Source organism: Mustelus asterias, unplaced genomic scaffold (assembly GCF_964213995.1).
Source record: "Mustelus asterias unplaced genomic scaffold, sMusAst1.hap1.1 HAP1_SCAFFOLD_1097, whole genome shotgun sequence".
In the NCBI taxonomy this organism is placed as follows: Eukaryota; Metazoa; Chordata; class Chondrichthyes; order Carcharhiniformes; family Triakidae; genus Mustelus; species Mustelus asterias.
Window position 1 is genome coordinate 18303 of NW_027591042.1, and position 14575 is coordinate 32877.

Genomic DNA, 14575 nt, shown 5'->3' on the forward strand with positions numbered 1-14575 from the left:
AAAAGTCTGACAGCAGCAGGGAAGAAGCTGTTCTTGAGTCAGTTGGTACGTGTCCTCAGACTTTTGTATGTTTTTCCCGATGGAAGAAGGTGGAAGTGAGAATGTCCGGGGTGTGGGGGATCTTTAATTATGCTGGCTGCTTTGCCGAGGCAGCGGGAAGTGTAGACAGAGTCAGTGGATGGGAGGCTGGTTTGTGCGATGGACTGGACTTTGTTCATGACCCTTTGTAGTTCCTTGCGGTCTTGGGCAGAGCAGGAGCCATACCAAGCTGTGATACAACCAGAAAGAATGCTTTCTATGGTGCATCTGTAAACATTGGTGAGAGTCGTAGCTGCCAAATTTCAACAATTTGTGTTCCAGTAGAAAAGGGTACACAATGGAGAAAGCAACGAATAGCATTTTGTTTTAATTACAGAGAGCTTGGGGAGCCGATAGATCCCTGTTGCTTTCTCCATGACAATGCCTTGGCCAATCAGAGTTTCCTTGCCAACCAATCAGCACCCGTTTCTTCGGGAGTATAAATTGTTGTGGTGGTTTGAAATTTGGTATTCTTGAGTCTGTCCTGATGAGTGTAAGAGGAAAAACTTCAGCAACTTGTCTCTTCAGCAATATTATCATGTGACTACCAGGTGGGTACAAGGGGAACTAGGTAGATCCTGGGCTTTATTCAATTAGGAATTTCCATGTCCCAAGTATTTTGGGATACTGCACGAAATATTCTGAATCCGTTTGATGTTGGTGCCGTCTTGCTCGATGACAAACGATCCTTTCGCTCCATTTCTCAGCTATGCCAACTATTTATGGTCTTCAGATGTAGGAGCTGGCTTCTCCTGCCAGCTGGGCCTGACAGTTGGCACTGTGCTATCAATGCCAGAGTTTGAGTTGAACTTCCGCATTTCTGCTTCTTCTTCTATCCAAAGGCTAAAGACAAGGGTCGCTGGATGAAGCTCTTCTCCCAGTTCTGCAGCCGGACAGCCAATGAGGAGGAGGAGATCGTTCACAAACTGATTGGAGACAAATTCCAGGTGCGAGTTGCGAGTGGACGGCCCTCATTCTCCATCTTAACACTGAGGTCAGGAAAACCAAAGCCAGGCAACAACGTCAATAACAGCATGCTCACCAAATACCCCGACTCTCAACGGGGTCACCAAATACCCCGACTCTCACCGGGGTCACCAAATACCCCGACTCTCACCGGGGTCACCAAATACCCCGACTCTCACCGGGGTCACCGAATACCCCGACTCACCGGGGTCACCAAATACCCCGGGGTCACCAAATACCCCGACTCTCACCGGGGTCACCAAATACCCCGACTCACACCGGGGTCACCAAATACCCCGACTCTCACCGGGGTCACCAAATACCCCGACTCACACCGGGGTCACCAAATACCCCGACTGACACCGGGGTCACCAAATACCCCGACTGACACCGGGGTCACCAAATACCCCGACTGACACCGGGGTCACCAAATACCCCGACTGACACCGGGGTCACCAAATACCCCGACTGACACCGGGGTCACCAAATACCCCGACTCACACCGGGGTCACCGAATACCCCGACTCACACCGGGGTCACCGAATACCCCGACTCACACCGGGGTCACCAAATAACCCGACTCACACCGGGGTCACCAAATACCCCGGGGGTCACCGAATATCCTGACTCACACCGGGGTCACCGAATACCCTGACTCTCACCGGGGTCACCGAATACCCCGACTCACACCGGGGTCACCAAATACCCCGGGGGTCACCAAATACCCCGACTCACACCGGGATCACCAAATACCCCGGGGTCACCGAATACCCCGACTCATACCGGGGTCACCGAATACCCCGACTCACACCGGGGTCATCAAATACCCCGGGGTCACCAAATACCCCGACTCACACCGGGGTCACCAAATACCCCAACTCACAATGGGGTCACCAAATACCCCGACTCACACCGGGGTCACCAAATACCCCGACTGACAAGATCCCAAATGTCCCTACTGACATGGTCCATTCCCAGGGTGTGGGTTAAATCCCTTAATTTCTTCAATCGCAGCATCAAATTGATTGCCGGATTTGGCAACTTATTTAAATGGCGATGGATTGGAAATATTGACATCCAAGGGGACCTGGGTGTCCTTGTACACCAGTTACTGAAAGCAAGCATGCAGGTACAGCTAACAGTTATGAAGGCAAACGGTATGTGGGCCTTCATTGCAAGAGGACTTGGGTAGAGTAGCAGCGATGTCTCACTGCGATTATACAGGGCCTCGTTGAGACCAGGGCCTCGGTGAGACCACACCTGGAGTATTGTGTGCATTTTGGATTCCTTATCTAGAAAACAATCTATTTGCCTAGAGGGAGCGAAGGTTCACCAGACTGATTCCTGGGACAACAGGATTGTCGTATGAGGAGAGTTTGGGTTGACTGGGCTGTATTCACTGGGATTGAGAAGAACGAGAAGGGATCTAACTGAAACATAAAAGTCTGACAGGGCTGGACAGACTGAATGCAGGGATGTTATTCCCTCTGGCTGGAGGGTCTAGAACGAGCATTCCCAGGCTCAGGATGTGGAGGGAGGCCATTTAGGATTGAGATGAGGAGAAACATCTTTACTCAGTGGGTGGTGAACCTGTGAAATTCTCTACCACAGAAAGCTGTGGAAGCCAAATCGCTGAAAATATTTACCCAAGGAAATCGATTTCTAACCTCTTTCTAATGTCAAGGGGTATTGGTGGGGGAAGTGGGGGGGGAGGGCGGGGGGGGAGAGATGTGGGAGTGTGGTGTTGGGATAGAAGATCAGCCATGGTCATAATGAATGGCAGAGCAGACACGAAGGGCCGAATAGCCTCTTCCTGCTCCTATTTTCTGTGTTTCTATGTAAAGAAGACAGAACCAAGGTGAGTGAATGGAGTTGTGGCCACCTCCTTTTCCTGCTGCTTTCAGTCCGATCCTGCCATGTTTTTTCTGGCTGCTTCATATCTCTCCTATTCTCTTCCAGGGTCAGTTGGAAACGTTACAGCAGCTCTTCACCAAAGCTCTGTATGAGGAAAACTTCAATCGGGTAAGCGGGCACAGCATAGCAACTGAACTGCTTTACCACGGCAACGTAATTGGAAGAGATTAGCAACAAAAATGGGTTAACCCGACAAACTAACCGGGTAAATTTAGTGACCAACCAGCTTGACACAGTAAGTTAACCTCTCTCTCCCTTGTTCTGTCTCTCTCCCTCTTGTGTTCACAGTGGTTCACTCCAGAGGGATTTCGCTCACTCTTCGCTTTGGTCGGAACCAATGGGCAAGGCATTGGGACCAGGTGGGTTGCCTCCCAGTTGGACTGGGCACGACTGTGCTGTCGCCAGTACAATCATAGAGTCGCAGAGGTTTACAGCATGGAAACAGGCCCTTTGGCCCAACTTGTCCAAGCCGCCTCTTTTTGTTAACCACTAAGCTAGTCCCAATTGCCCACGTTTGGCCCATATCCCTCTATACCCATCTTGCCCATGTAACTGTCTGAACACTTTTTAAAAGACAAAATTGTACCCGCCTCTACTACTACCTCTGGCAGCTTGTTTCAGACACTCACCACCCTCTGTGTGAAAAGATTGCCCCTCTGGACACTTTTGTATCTCTCCCCTCTCACCTTTAACCTATGCCCTCTAGTTTTAGACTCCCCTACCTTCCCCTGAATACCTCCATTCTTTGCTGTTGTTTGTGTTCCATGGACACGGCTAGTCTTTTCCTCAGCCAGCGTAGCCATTTTCGTGTGTGGACCCATGTCGCAAGTCTTGTCCGGCTATTTGACTGTGGTGGCATCACTGCTGAGTTCAATCCTGCCCTTGGCTGACACCCCCATACATTCAGCAGTGTCCTGGGACTGGAAATTAGGTGTGTACAGGCTCTGACTGACCTATTCCTGAATCATCTCCCAGCTTCACTCAATCACTGGGGAGGAGATGGCCTCGTGGTATTATCGCTAGACGATTAATCCAAAAGCTCAGCTAATGTTCTGGGGACCCGGGTTCGAATCCTGCCATGGCAGCTAGTGGAATTTGAATTCAATAAAATAAATCTGGAATTAAGAATCTATTGATGACCGTGAAACCATTGTGGATTGTCGGAAAAACCCATGTCCTTTAGGGAAGGAAATAAGAACATAAGAAATAGGAGCAGGAGTAGGCCATCTAGCCCCTCGAGCCTGCCCCGCCATTCAATAAGATCATGGCTGATCTGAAGTGGATCAGTTCCACTTACCCGCCTGATCCCTATAACCCCTAATTCCCTTACTGATCAGGAATCCATCTATCTTTCGAATCCAAATTTCTTTCCATTTAGATAATAATCCAATTTGCTATTATTTCTTCCAAAGTGAATAACCTCGCATTTGTCAACGTTATACTCCATCTGCCAGATCCTCGCCCACTCACTCAGCCTGTCCAAATCTCTCTGCAGACCTTCTACGCCCTCCACACGATTCACTTTTCCACTTATCTTTGTGTCGTCTGCAAACTTCGTTACCCTACACTCAGTCCCCTCCTCCAGATCATCTATATAAATGGTAAATAGTTGAGGTAAATCTGCCGTCCTTACCTGGTCTGGCCTACATGTGACTCCAGAGCCACAGCAATGTGGTTGATTCTCAACTGCCCTCCAAAGGCACCCAGGGTAGGGCAATAAATGCTGGCCAGCCAGCGACGCCCATGTCCCACAAATGAATTTTTAAAATAGTTTGCGTCCTGGTTTGTGGATGTTTGGCTTGCTGCGTGGTTTTAGCTGCTGACCCTCAAATTCCCGTTCCTTAGGGCAAGTAGGGATGAGGCAATAAATGCTGCTCCAGCCGGGGGTGCCCACATCCTGTGACTGAATAATGCTGCATAAGACTCTGGTCAGACTCCATTTGGAGTATTGTGAGCAGTTTTGGGGCCCCATGCCGAAGGAAGGATGTGTTGGCCTTGAAGGGGGTCCAGAGGAGGTTCACAAGACTGATCTCAGGAATGAAGGGTTTGTCATATGAGGAGCAGTTGAGGAGTCTGGGTCTATACTCGATGGAGTTTAGAAGGATGAGGTGGGGATCTAATTGAAATTTACAGAATACTGAGGGGCCTGGATAGAGTGGACGTGGAGAGGATGTTTCTACTAGTGGGAGAGACTAGAACCAGAGGGGACAACCTCAGAGTGAAGGGACGCTCCTTTAAAACTGAGATGAGGAGGAATTTCTTCAGCCAGAGAGTGGTGAATCTGTGGAACTCTTTGCCGCAGAAGGCTGTGGAGGCCAGGTCATTGAGTGTCTTTAAGACAGAGATAGATAGGTTCTTGATTAATAAGGGGGATCAAGGGTTATGTGGAAAAGGCAGGAGAATGGGGATGAGAAAAATATCAGCCATGATTGAATGGTGGAGCAGGCTCGATGGGCCTATATTTTATGGTCCTACCGTGTTATGAATAAAAAACATTTATTGGCCATTGAGCTGTTTTCTGGAGTGCAGGCACTGTTATGTGGCAAATGCAGCAAGTTCCCACAGAGCACAGTGTGATAATGGGCTGATCTGATGATGTTCAGTAATGTGGGTTGAGGGATAGAGATCGGACCAGGACAACGGGGAGGAACTGCCTCACTGTTCAAAACAGTGCAGTGGGATCTTTTAACTGCGACCTGGGAGGTCAGGGCAGGACCTTGGGTCAATGTCTCATCAGAAAGACAGCACCTGTTGACGGTTCAGCACTCCCTCAGTACTGCACTGGGAGCGTCAGCCGGGATTGCGGGCTCGAATCGCTGGAGCGGGATCAAATCCCTAACCCTCAGATTCAGAGGTGCGAGAGTGGTGGGATGCAAGTTTCGGGATTTGAGTTCTATGCCCCGGTGGGCATGTTGTTTAAAAGCTGATGGTTATTCAGAAATCACCAGCCTGGCCAGCATGTACCTCCAGTGACTGGGACAGGGATGGGGGGGGGGCGGGGGGGGGTGGGGTGGATAGATGTCAGGAAGCACGTCTTCACACAAAGGGCAGTGGCAATTTGAAACCCGGGGGCCAATTGAAACCATCAAAACCGAGATTGTTAGATTCTCGCTGGGTCAGCATGTTTCGAGTAAGGGCAGTACACGGAGTTAAGATACAGATCAGCATGATCCAAATGAGGAGTAGAACAGATTCAAGAGGCTGAATGGCCTCCTGTTCCTACGTACCAGGCTTAAAGGGTTGAATGGCCTCCTCTAGAGAGTTGTGTTTGATTTCTTGACAGCTCCTTGAGTCAGTGGGTCCATGCCTGTGATGCACTCCAACTTCCTGCACAGGCGAGGGAAGAGCTGGATGGTTTCATTGATCAACTGTACAAAGACATTGAGAAAGGTAGGAATCCTTTAGATTCCTATATAGTGTGTGTTAGGTTACTGGGTGTGTGCGCGTGTGTGTGTGAATGCCCGTGCGCGCGTGTGTCCTTTCAACTTGGTTGAATGAGTAAAGTGTTGAAAGAGGGAGAGGAGGAAATTCCTTGACTGTCAGTTTTCTTACTCCGCAGAGAGTGGAGAATTCCTGAACTGTGAGGGATCCGGCCTGTACACCTTGCAGAGCTGCTGTAAGTAGCCAGAGTCTGGATTAGCACAATACAGATAGAAATGTATTCCTTACAGTTTGACTCTTTGTCTAACCCCGTGCTGTACCTGTCCTGGGAGTGTGTGATGGGGACAGTGTAGAGGGAGTTTTACTCTGTATCTAACCCCGTGCTGTACCTGTCCTGGGAGTGTTTGATGGGGACAGTGTCGAGGGAGCTTTACTCTGTATCTAACCCTGTGCTGTACCTGTCCTGGGAGTGTTTGATGGGGACAGTGTAGAGGGAGCTTTACTCTGTATCTAACCCTGTGCTGTACCTGTCCTGGGAGTGTTTGATGAGGACAGTGTCGAGGGAGCTTTACTCTGTATCTAACCCTGTGCTGTACCTGGCCTGGGAGTGTTTGATGGGGACAGTGTAGAGGGAGCTTTACTCTGTCTCTAACCCCGTGCTGTACCTGTCCTGGGAGTGTTTGATGGGGACAGTGTAGAGGGAGCTTTACTCTGTATCTAACCCCGTGCTGTACTTGTCCTGGGAGTGTCTGATGGGAGAGTGTAGAGGGAGCTTTACTCTGTATCTAACCCCGTGCTGTATCTGCCCTGGGCGTGTTTGATAGGGACAGTGTAAAGGGAGCTGTACTCTGGATTTGGCTGGGGTTGTAACCTTTAACCCTCTTCTGTTGCAGGTAACCATAGCTGTGACCCCAATGCTGAAACCTCCTTCCCGGAAAACAACTTCCTTCTCCACCTGACTGCTCTTCGAGACATCAAAGCTGGAGAGGTAAAGCCTGATTGTATTGCCTTTGTAAGAATGATATACACACCCATTGTGGTTCACTGTAACTGTGGATCACCCATTTGAGACAGAGATGAGGGGTGTTATAGACACAGAGGATAGAACTGCCAAACTGGGTCTGCAGCAGATGGTGAAGGAAAACGTACTTGATCTCATCCTTACCAATCTGCCGGCTGCAGATGCATCAGTCCATGACAGTATCGGTAAGAGTGACCACCGCACGATCCTTGTGGAGACGAAGTCCCGCCTTCACATTGAGAATAACCTCCATCATGTTGTGTGGCAGTATCACCGTGCTGAATGGGACAGACTACGAACCGATCCAGCAACTCAAGACTGGGCATCCATGAGGCGCTGTGGGCCATCAACAGCAGCGGAATTGTACTCCAGCACAATCTGCAACCTCATGGCCCGGCATATCCCCCACTCAACCATTACCATCAAGCCAGGGGATCAACCCTGGTTCAGTGGAGAGTGTAGGGGGGCATGCCAGGAGCAGCACCAGGTATACCTCAAAATGAGGTGTCAACCTGGTGAAACTACCAAACAGGACTACTTGCATGCCAAACGGCATAAACAGCAAGTGATAGGTAGAGCTGAGCGATTCCACAACCAACGGATCGGATCTAAGCTCTGCAGTCCTTCCACATCCAGTCCAGAATGGTGGTGGACCATTAAACAACTCACTGGAGGAGGAGGCTCCACAAATATCCACATCCTCAATGATGGAGGAGCCCAGCACATCAGTGTGAAAGATAAAGCTGAAGTATCCACAGCAATCTTCAGCCAGAAGTGCCGAGTGGATGATCCATCTCGGCCTCCTCCAGTGGTCCCAGCATCTCAGATGCCAGTCTCCAACTAATTCGATTCACTCCACGTGATATCAAGAAACGATTGGAGGCACTGGATACTGCAAAGGCAATGGGCCCTGATAACATTCCAGTAATAGTAGTGAGGACTTGTGCTCCAGAACTTGCCGCTCCCCTAGCCAAGCTCTTCCAGTACAGTTACAACACTGGCATCTACCCAGCAATGTGGAAAATCGCCCGGGTATGTCCTGTACACAAACCCAACCTGGCCAATTACAGCCCAATCAGCCGACTCTCGATCATCAGTAAAGTGATGGAAGGGGTCATCGACAGTGCTATCAAGCAGCACCTGCTCAGCAGTAACCTGCTCAGTGACGCCCAGTTTAAGTTTCGCCAGCTCCTGAGGGATAAGAGTGTGGGAGTGGGGCGATGGCACAGCAGTAATGTCACTGGGCTAGTAATCAAGAAGCCGAGGCAAATACTCTGGGTTCACAGGTTCAAATCCAGAGGGTAGATAATGGAATTTACATTCAATTCTTCCAAACAAAATCAACTAAATACAAAAAAATGTTATTAAAGCTAGTCTCTGTAATGGTGACCTTGAAACTGTCATCAATTATCATAAAAACCCAACCTGTTCACTAATGTCTCCCGTCCTTAGCTGGTCTGGTCTCCATATGACTCCAGACCCAATGCAATGTGGCTAACTCTTAACTGCCCTCGAGAGCGATGGGATAGGCAGCAAATGCTGACATTTCCAGCAATACCCACACCTCATAGAGTCATAGAGGTTTACAGCATGGAAACAGGCCCTTCGGCCCAACTTGTCCATGCTGCCCTTTATTAAACCCCTAAGCTAATCCCAATGCCCACATTTGGCCCATACCCCTCTATACCCATCGTACCCATGTAACTATCTAAATGCTTTTTAAAAGACAGAATTGTACCCACCTCTACTAGTACCTCTGGCAGCTTGTTCCAGACACTCACCACCCTCTGTGTGAAAGAATTGCCCCTCTGGACACTTTTGTATCTCTCCCATCTCACCTTAAACCTATGCCCTCTAGTTTTAGACTCTCCTAACTTTGGGAAAAGATATTGACTATCTACCTTGTCTATGCCCCTCATTATTTTATAGACTTCTATAAGGTCACCCCTCAGCCTCCTACGCTCCAGAGAAAAAAGTCCCAGTCCATTCAGCCTCTCCTTATAACTCAATCCATCAAGTCCCAGTAGCATCCCAGTAAATCTTTTCTGCACTCTTTCTAGTTTAATAATATCCTTTCTATAATAGGGTGACCAGAATTGCACACAGTATTCCAAGTGTGGCCTTACCAATGTCTTGTTCAACTTCAACAAGACATCCCAACTCCTGTATTCAATGTTCTGACCGATGAAACCAAGCATGCCGAATGCCTTCTTCACCACTCTGTCCACCTGTGACTCCACTTTCAAGGAGCTATGAACCTGTACCCCTAGATCTCTTTGTTCTGTAACTCTCCCCAACGCCCTACCATTAACTGAGTAAGTCCTGCCCTGGTTCAATCTACCAAAATGCATCACCTCGCATTTGTCTAAATTAAACTCCAACTGCTATTTGTCAGCCCACTGGCCCAATTGATCAAGATCCCATTGCAATTGGAGATAACTTTCTTCACTGTACACTATGCCACCAATCTTGGTATCATCTGCAAACTTACTAACCATGCCCCCTATATTCTCATCCAAATCATTAGTTTAAATGACAAATAACAGTGGGCCCAGCACTGATCCCTGAGGCACACCGCTGGTCACAGGCCTCCAGTTTGAAAAACAACTCTCTACAACCATCCTCGAAGCCAATTTTGTATCCATTTAGGTACCTCACCCTGGATCCTGTGAGATTTAACTTTATGCAACAACCTACCATGCGGTACCTTGTCAAAGGCCTTGCTAAAGTCCATGTAGACAACATCAACTGCACTGCCCTCATCTACCTTCTTGGTTACCCCTTCAAAAAACTCAATTAAATTTGTGAGGCATGATTTTCCACTCACAAAGCCATGCTGACTGTCCCTAATCAGTCCTTGCATCTCTAAATGCCTGTAGATCCTGTCTCTCAAAATTCCTTCCAACAATATACCCACCACAGATGTGAGGCTCACTGGCCTGTATTTCCCAGGCTTTTTCCTGCAGCCCTTTTTAAACAAAGGCACAACATTTGCCACTCTCCAATCTTCAGGCACCTCTCCCGTGACTATCGATGATTCAAATATCTCGGCTGGGGGACCCGCAATTTCCTCCCTAGCCTCCCACAACGTCCTGGGATATACTTCATCCAGTCCCGGGGATTTATCTACCTTGATGCGCTTTAAGACTTCCAGCACCTCCTCCTCTGTAATATGTACACTCCTCAAGACACCACTATTTATTTCCCCAAGTTCCCTAACATCCATGCTTTTCTCAACAGTAACTACTGATGAGAAATATTCAGTTAGGATCTCACCCATCTCTTGTGGATCCGCACATAGATGACCTTGTTGATCCTTAAGAGGCCCTACTCTCTCCCTTGCTACTCTTTTGCCCTTTATGTATTTGTAGAAGCTCTTTGGATTCTCCTTTGCCTTATCTGCCAAAACAATTTTGTGTCCCCTTTTTGTCCTCCTGATTTCTCTCTTAACTCTACTCCTACACCTCCTATACTCTTCAAGAGATTCACTTGATCCCAGCTGCCTATGCATGTCATGTGCCTCTTCTTCTTGACCAGGGCCTCAATATCCCGAGTCATCCAGGATTCCTGACTTCTGCCAGCCTTGCCCTTCACTCTAAGAGGAATGTGTTTACCCTGGTTAACACACTTTTGAAAGCGTGCCACTTACCAGACGTCCCTTTGCCTTCCCACAGACTCCCCCAATTAACTTTTAATTAATTCATGGGATGTGGGCGTCGCTGGCTAGGGCAGCATTTATTGCCCATCCGTAATTGCCCTTGAGAAGGTGGTGGTGAGCTGTCTTCTTAAACCGCTGCAATCCATGTGGTGTAGGTACACCCACAGTGCTGTTAGGGAGGGAGTTCCAGGATTTTGACTCAGCGACAGAGAAGGAATTATATTTTCCAAGTCAGGATGGTGAGTGACTTGGAGGGGATCTTGCAGGTGGTGGTGTTCCCATGTATCTGCTGCCCTTGTCCTTCTAGATGGATGTACTCATGGGTTTGGAAGGTGCTGTCTGAGGAACCTTGGTAAGTTGCTGCAGTGCGTCTTGTAGATAGTACACACTGCTGCTACTGAGCGTCGGTGGTAGAGGGATTGAATGTTTGTGGATGGGGTGCCAATCAAGCGGGGCTGCTTTGTCCTGGATGGTGTTGAGCTTCTTAAGTGTGGTTGGAGCCGCACTCATCCAGGCAAGTGGGGAGTCTTCCATCACACTCCTGACTTGTACCTTGTAGATGATGGACAGGCTTTGGGGAGCCAGGTGAGTTACTCTCCACAGGAATCCCAACCTCTGACCTGCTCTTGTAGTCATGATGTGGAGATGCCGGCGTTGGACTGGGGTAAGCACAGTAAGAAGTCTCACAACACCAGGTTAAAGTCCAACAGGTTTATTTGGTAGCAAATACCATAAGCTTTCGGAGCACAGCTCCTTCGTCAGATGGAGTGGATATCGCCACAGTATTTATATGGCTAGTCCAGTTCAGTTTCTGGTCAATGGGAATCCCCAGTCTGTAGGTAGCGTGGAATCTCAGCGATGGTGATGCCATTCAATGTCAAGGGGCGATGGTTAGATTCTGTCTTCTTGGAGATGGTCATTGCCTGGTACTGGTGTTTCTCTCTCCACAGAAGCTGTCAGACCCACTGAGTTTATTCAGCATTTTCTGTTTCGATTTCACTTTTATTTGAATGTTTTTCTCTTTTGTTGGTTCCTTCACGTTGTGGAGGAGGCGCTGGCCTAGTGGTATTATCGCTAGACTCTTAATCCAGAAACTCAGCTAATGTTCTGGGGACCCGGGTTTGAATCTCGCCGCGGCAGATGGTGGAATTTGAATTCAATAAAAATATCTGGAATTAAGAATCTACTGATGACCATGAAACCATTGTCGGAAAAACCCATCTGGGTCACTAATGTCCTTTAGGGAAGGAAATCTGCCGTCCTTACCTGCTCTGGCCTATATGTGACTCCAGAGCCACAGCAATGACTCGCAACGGCCCTCCAAGGGCACCTAGGGATTGGCAATAAATGCTGGCCAGCCAGCGACGCCCATGTCCCAAGAATTAATTTTTTTTATAAGTCCCAGTGTAAATTCTTTAGGGCTCGACCAGAATGGTCAGTGGTGGTACAACCGAGCTATTCTTGGTGCTGGACATTGAAATCCCCCATCCAGAGGATATTCTGCACCTTGCCACCCTCAGCGCTTCCTCCAAGTGGTGTCCAGCATGGAGGAGCACTGATACGTGAGCTGAGGGGGGACGGTGTGTGTTAATCAGCAGGAGGTTTCCTTGCCCATGTTTGACTTGGTGCAATGAGACTTTATGGGGTCCAGCATCAATGTTGAGAACTCCCAGGGCAACTCCCTCCAGACTGTGCCGCCACCATCACTGCTGGGTTTGTCCTGCCGGTGGGACAGGACATACCCAGAAATGGTGATGGTCGTGTCCAGGACATTCTGATCGGCACAGGCTTGGAAGGCCGAAGGGCCTGTTCCTGTGCTGTACTTTTCTTTGTTCTTACTCTCTGTAAGGTACAAGAACATAAGAACTAGGAGCAGGAATAGGCCATCTGGCCCCTCGAGCCTGCTCCGCCATTCAATAAGGTCATGGCTGATCTTATTGTGGACTCAGCTCCACTTACCCGCCCGCTCACTATAACCCTTAATTCCTTTACTGTTCAAAAATTTATCTATCCTTGCCTTAAAAACATTCAGTGAGGTAGCCTCAACTGCTTCACTGGGCAGAGGATTCCACAGATTCACAACCCTTTGTGTGAAGAAGTTCCTCCTCAACTCAGTCCTAAATCTGCTTCCCCTTATTTTGAGGCTATGCCCCCTAGTTCTAGTTTCACCTGCCAGTGGAAACAACTTCCCTGCTTCTATCTTATCTATTCCCTTCATAATCTTATATGTTTCTATACGATCTCCCCTCATTCTTCTGAATTCCAATGAGTATAGCCCCAGTCTACTCAGTCTCTCCTCATAAGCCAACCCTCTCAACTCCTGAATCAACCTAGTGAATCTCCTCAGCACCCCCTCCAGTGCCAGTATATCCTTTCTCAAGTAAGGAGACCAAAACTGTACACAGTACTCCAGGTGTGGCCTCACCAGCACCTTATACAGCTGCAACATAACCTCGCTGTTTTTAAACTCCATCCCTCTAGCAATGAAGGACAAAATTCCATTTGCCGCCTTAATTACCTGCTGCACCTGCAAACCAACTCCTTGAGATTCCTACACAAGGACACCCAGGTCCCTCTGCACAGCAGCGCGCTGCAATTTTTTACCATTTAAATAATAGTCCATTTTGCTGTTATTCCTACCAAAATGGATGACCTCACATTTACCAACATTTTACTCCATCTGCCAGACCCTCGCCCACTCACTTAGACTATCTATATCCCTTTGCAGACTTTCAGCGTCCTCTACACACTTTGCTCTTCCACCCATCTTAGTGTCATCTGCGAATTTTGACACCCTACACTTGGTCCCCATCTGCAAATCATCTGTGTAAATTGTAAACAGTTGCGGTCCCAACACTGATCCCTGAGGCACACCACTGGTCACTGATCGCCAACCAGAAAAACACCCATTTACCCCCACTCTTTGTTTTCTGTTGGTTAACCAATCCTCTATCCATGCTAATACATTACCCGTAACACTGCGCACCTGTGTATGATTTCGTGAGAGTGACAATGTCAGGCTGTTGCTTGACTGGTCTGAGGCAGTCCTCCCAATTTTGGTACAAACTCTCAGGTGTGAGTAAGGAGGACTTTGCAGGGTCGACAGGGCTGAATTTGCCCATTGTCATTTCCAGTGCCTGGGTCGATTTCAGAGTGGGCTGTCCGGTTTTGTTCCTTTTAGACTGAGTGGCTGAGTGGTTTATTAGGCCACTTCAGAAAGCAGTTGAGAGTCAACCACATTGCTGTGGCTCTGGAGTCACATGTAGACCAGACCAAATAAGGATGGCAGATTTCCTTCCCAAGGGGCATTACTGAACCAGATGGGTTTTTCCGACAATCAACAATGGCTTCATGGTCATCAGTAGATTCTTAATTCCAGATTTTTTCTACTGAATTCAAATTCCACCATCTGCCATGGCGGGATTCGAACCCAGTCCCCAGAGCATTACCCCAGGTCTCTGGATTACCCATCTAGTGACAATATGGACAAATAAATACCCACTGCGCCACAGGATGAACTGAATGGGATTGGGACCCGACTGCGGGTATATATACTG

At 48.4% G+C, this 14575-nt stretch overlaps 1 protein-coding gene across 1 annotated transcript in view; it reads left to right on the forward strand.

Annotated features, from left to right (window-relative positions):
• The window catches only part of smyd5 (SMYD family member 5), a 35134-nt gene that overhangs the window by 15749 nt on the left and 4810 nt on the right, over positions 1-14575 (forward strand). The window contains exons 5-10 of the mRNA XM_078205933.1: positions 921-1025; positions 3004-3066; positions 3247-3317; positions 6242-6348; positions 6518-6574; positions 7233-7327. Of these exons, the coding sequence (XP_078062059.1) occupies positions 921-1025; positions 3004-3066; positions 3247-3317; positions 6242-6348; positions 6518-6574; positions 7233-7327 (498 nt within the window). The remainder of the gene's footprint in view (positions 1-920; positions 1026-3003; positions 3067-3246; positions 3318-6241; positions 6349-6517; positions 6575-7232; positions 7328-14575) is intronic.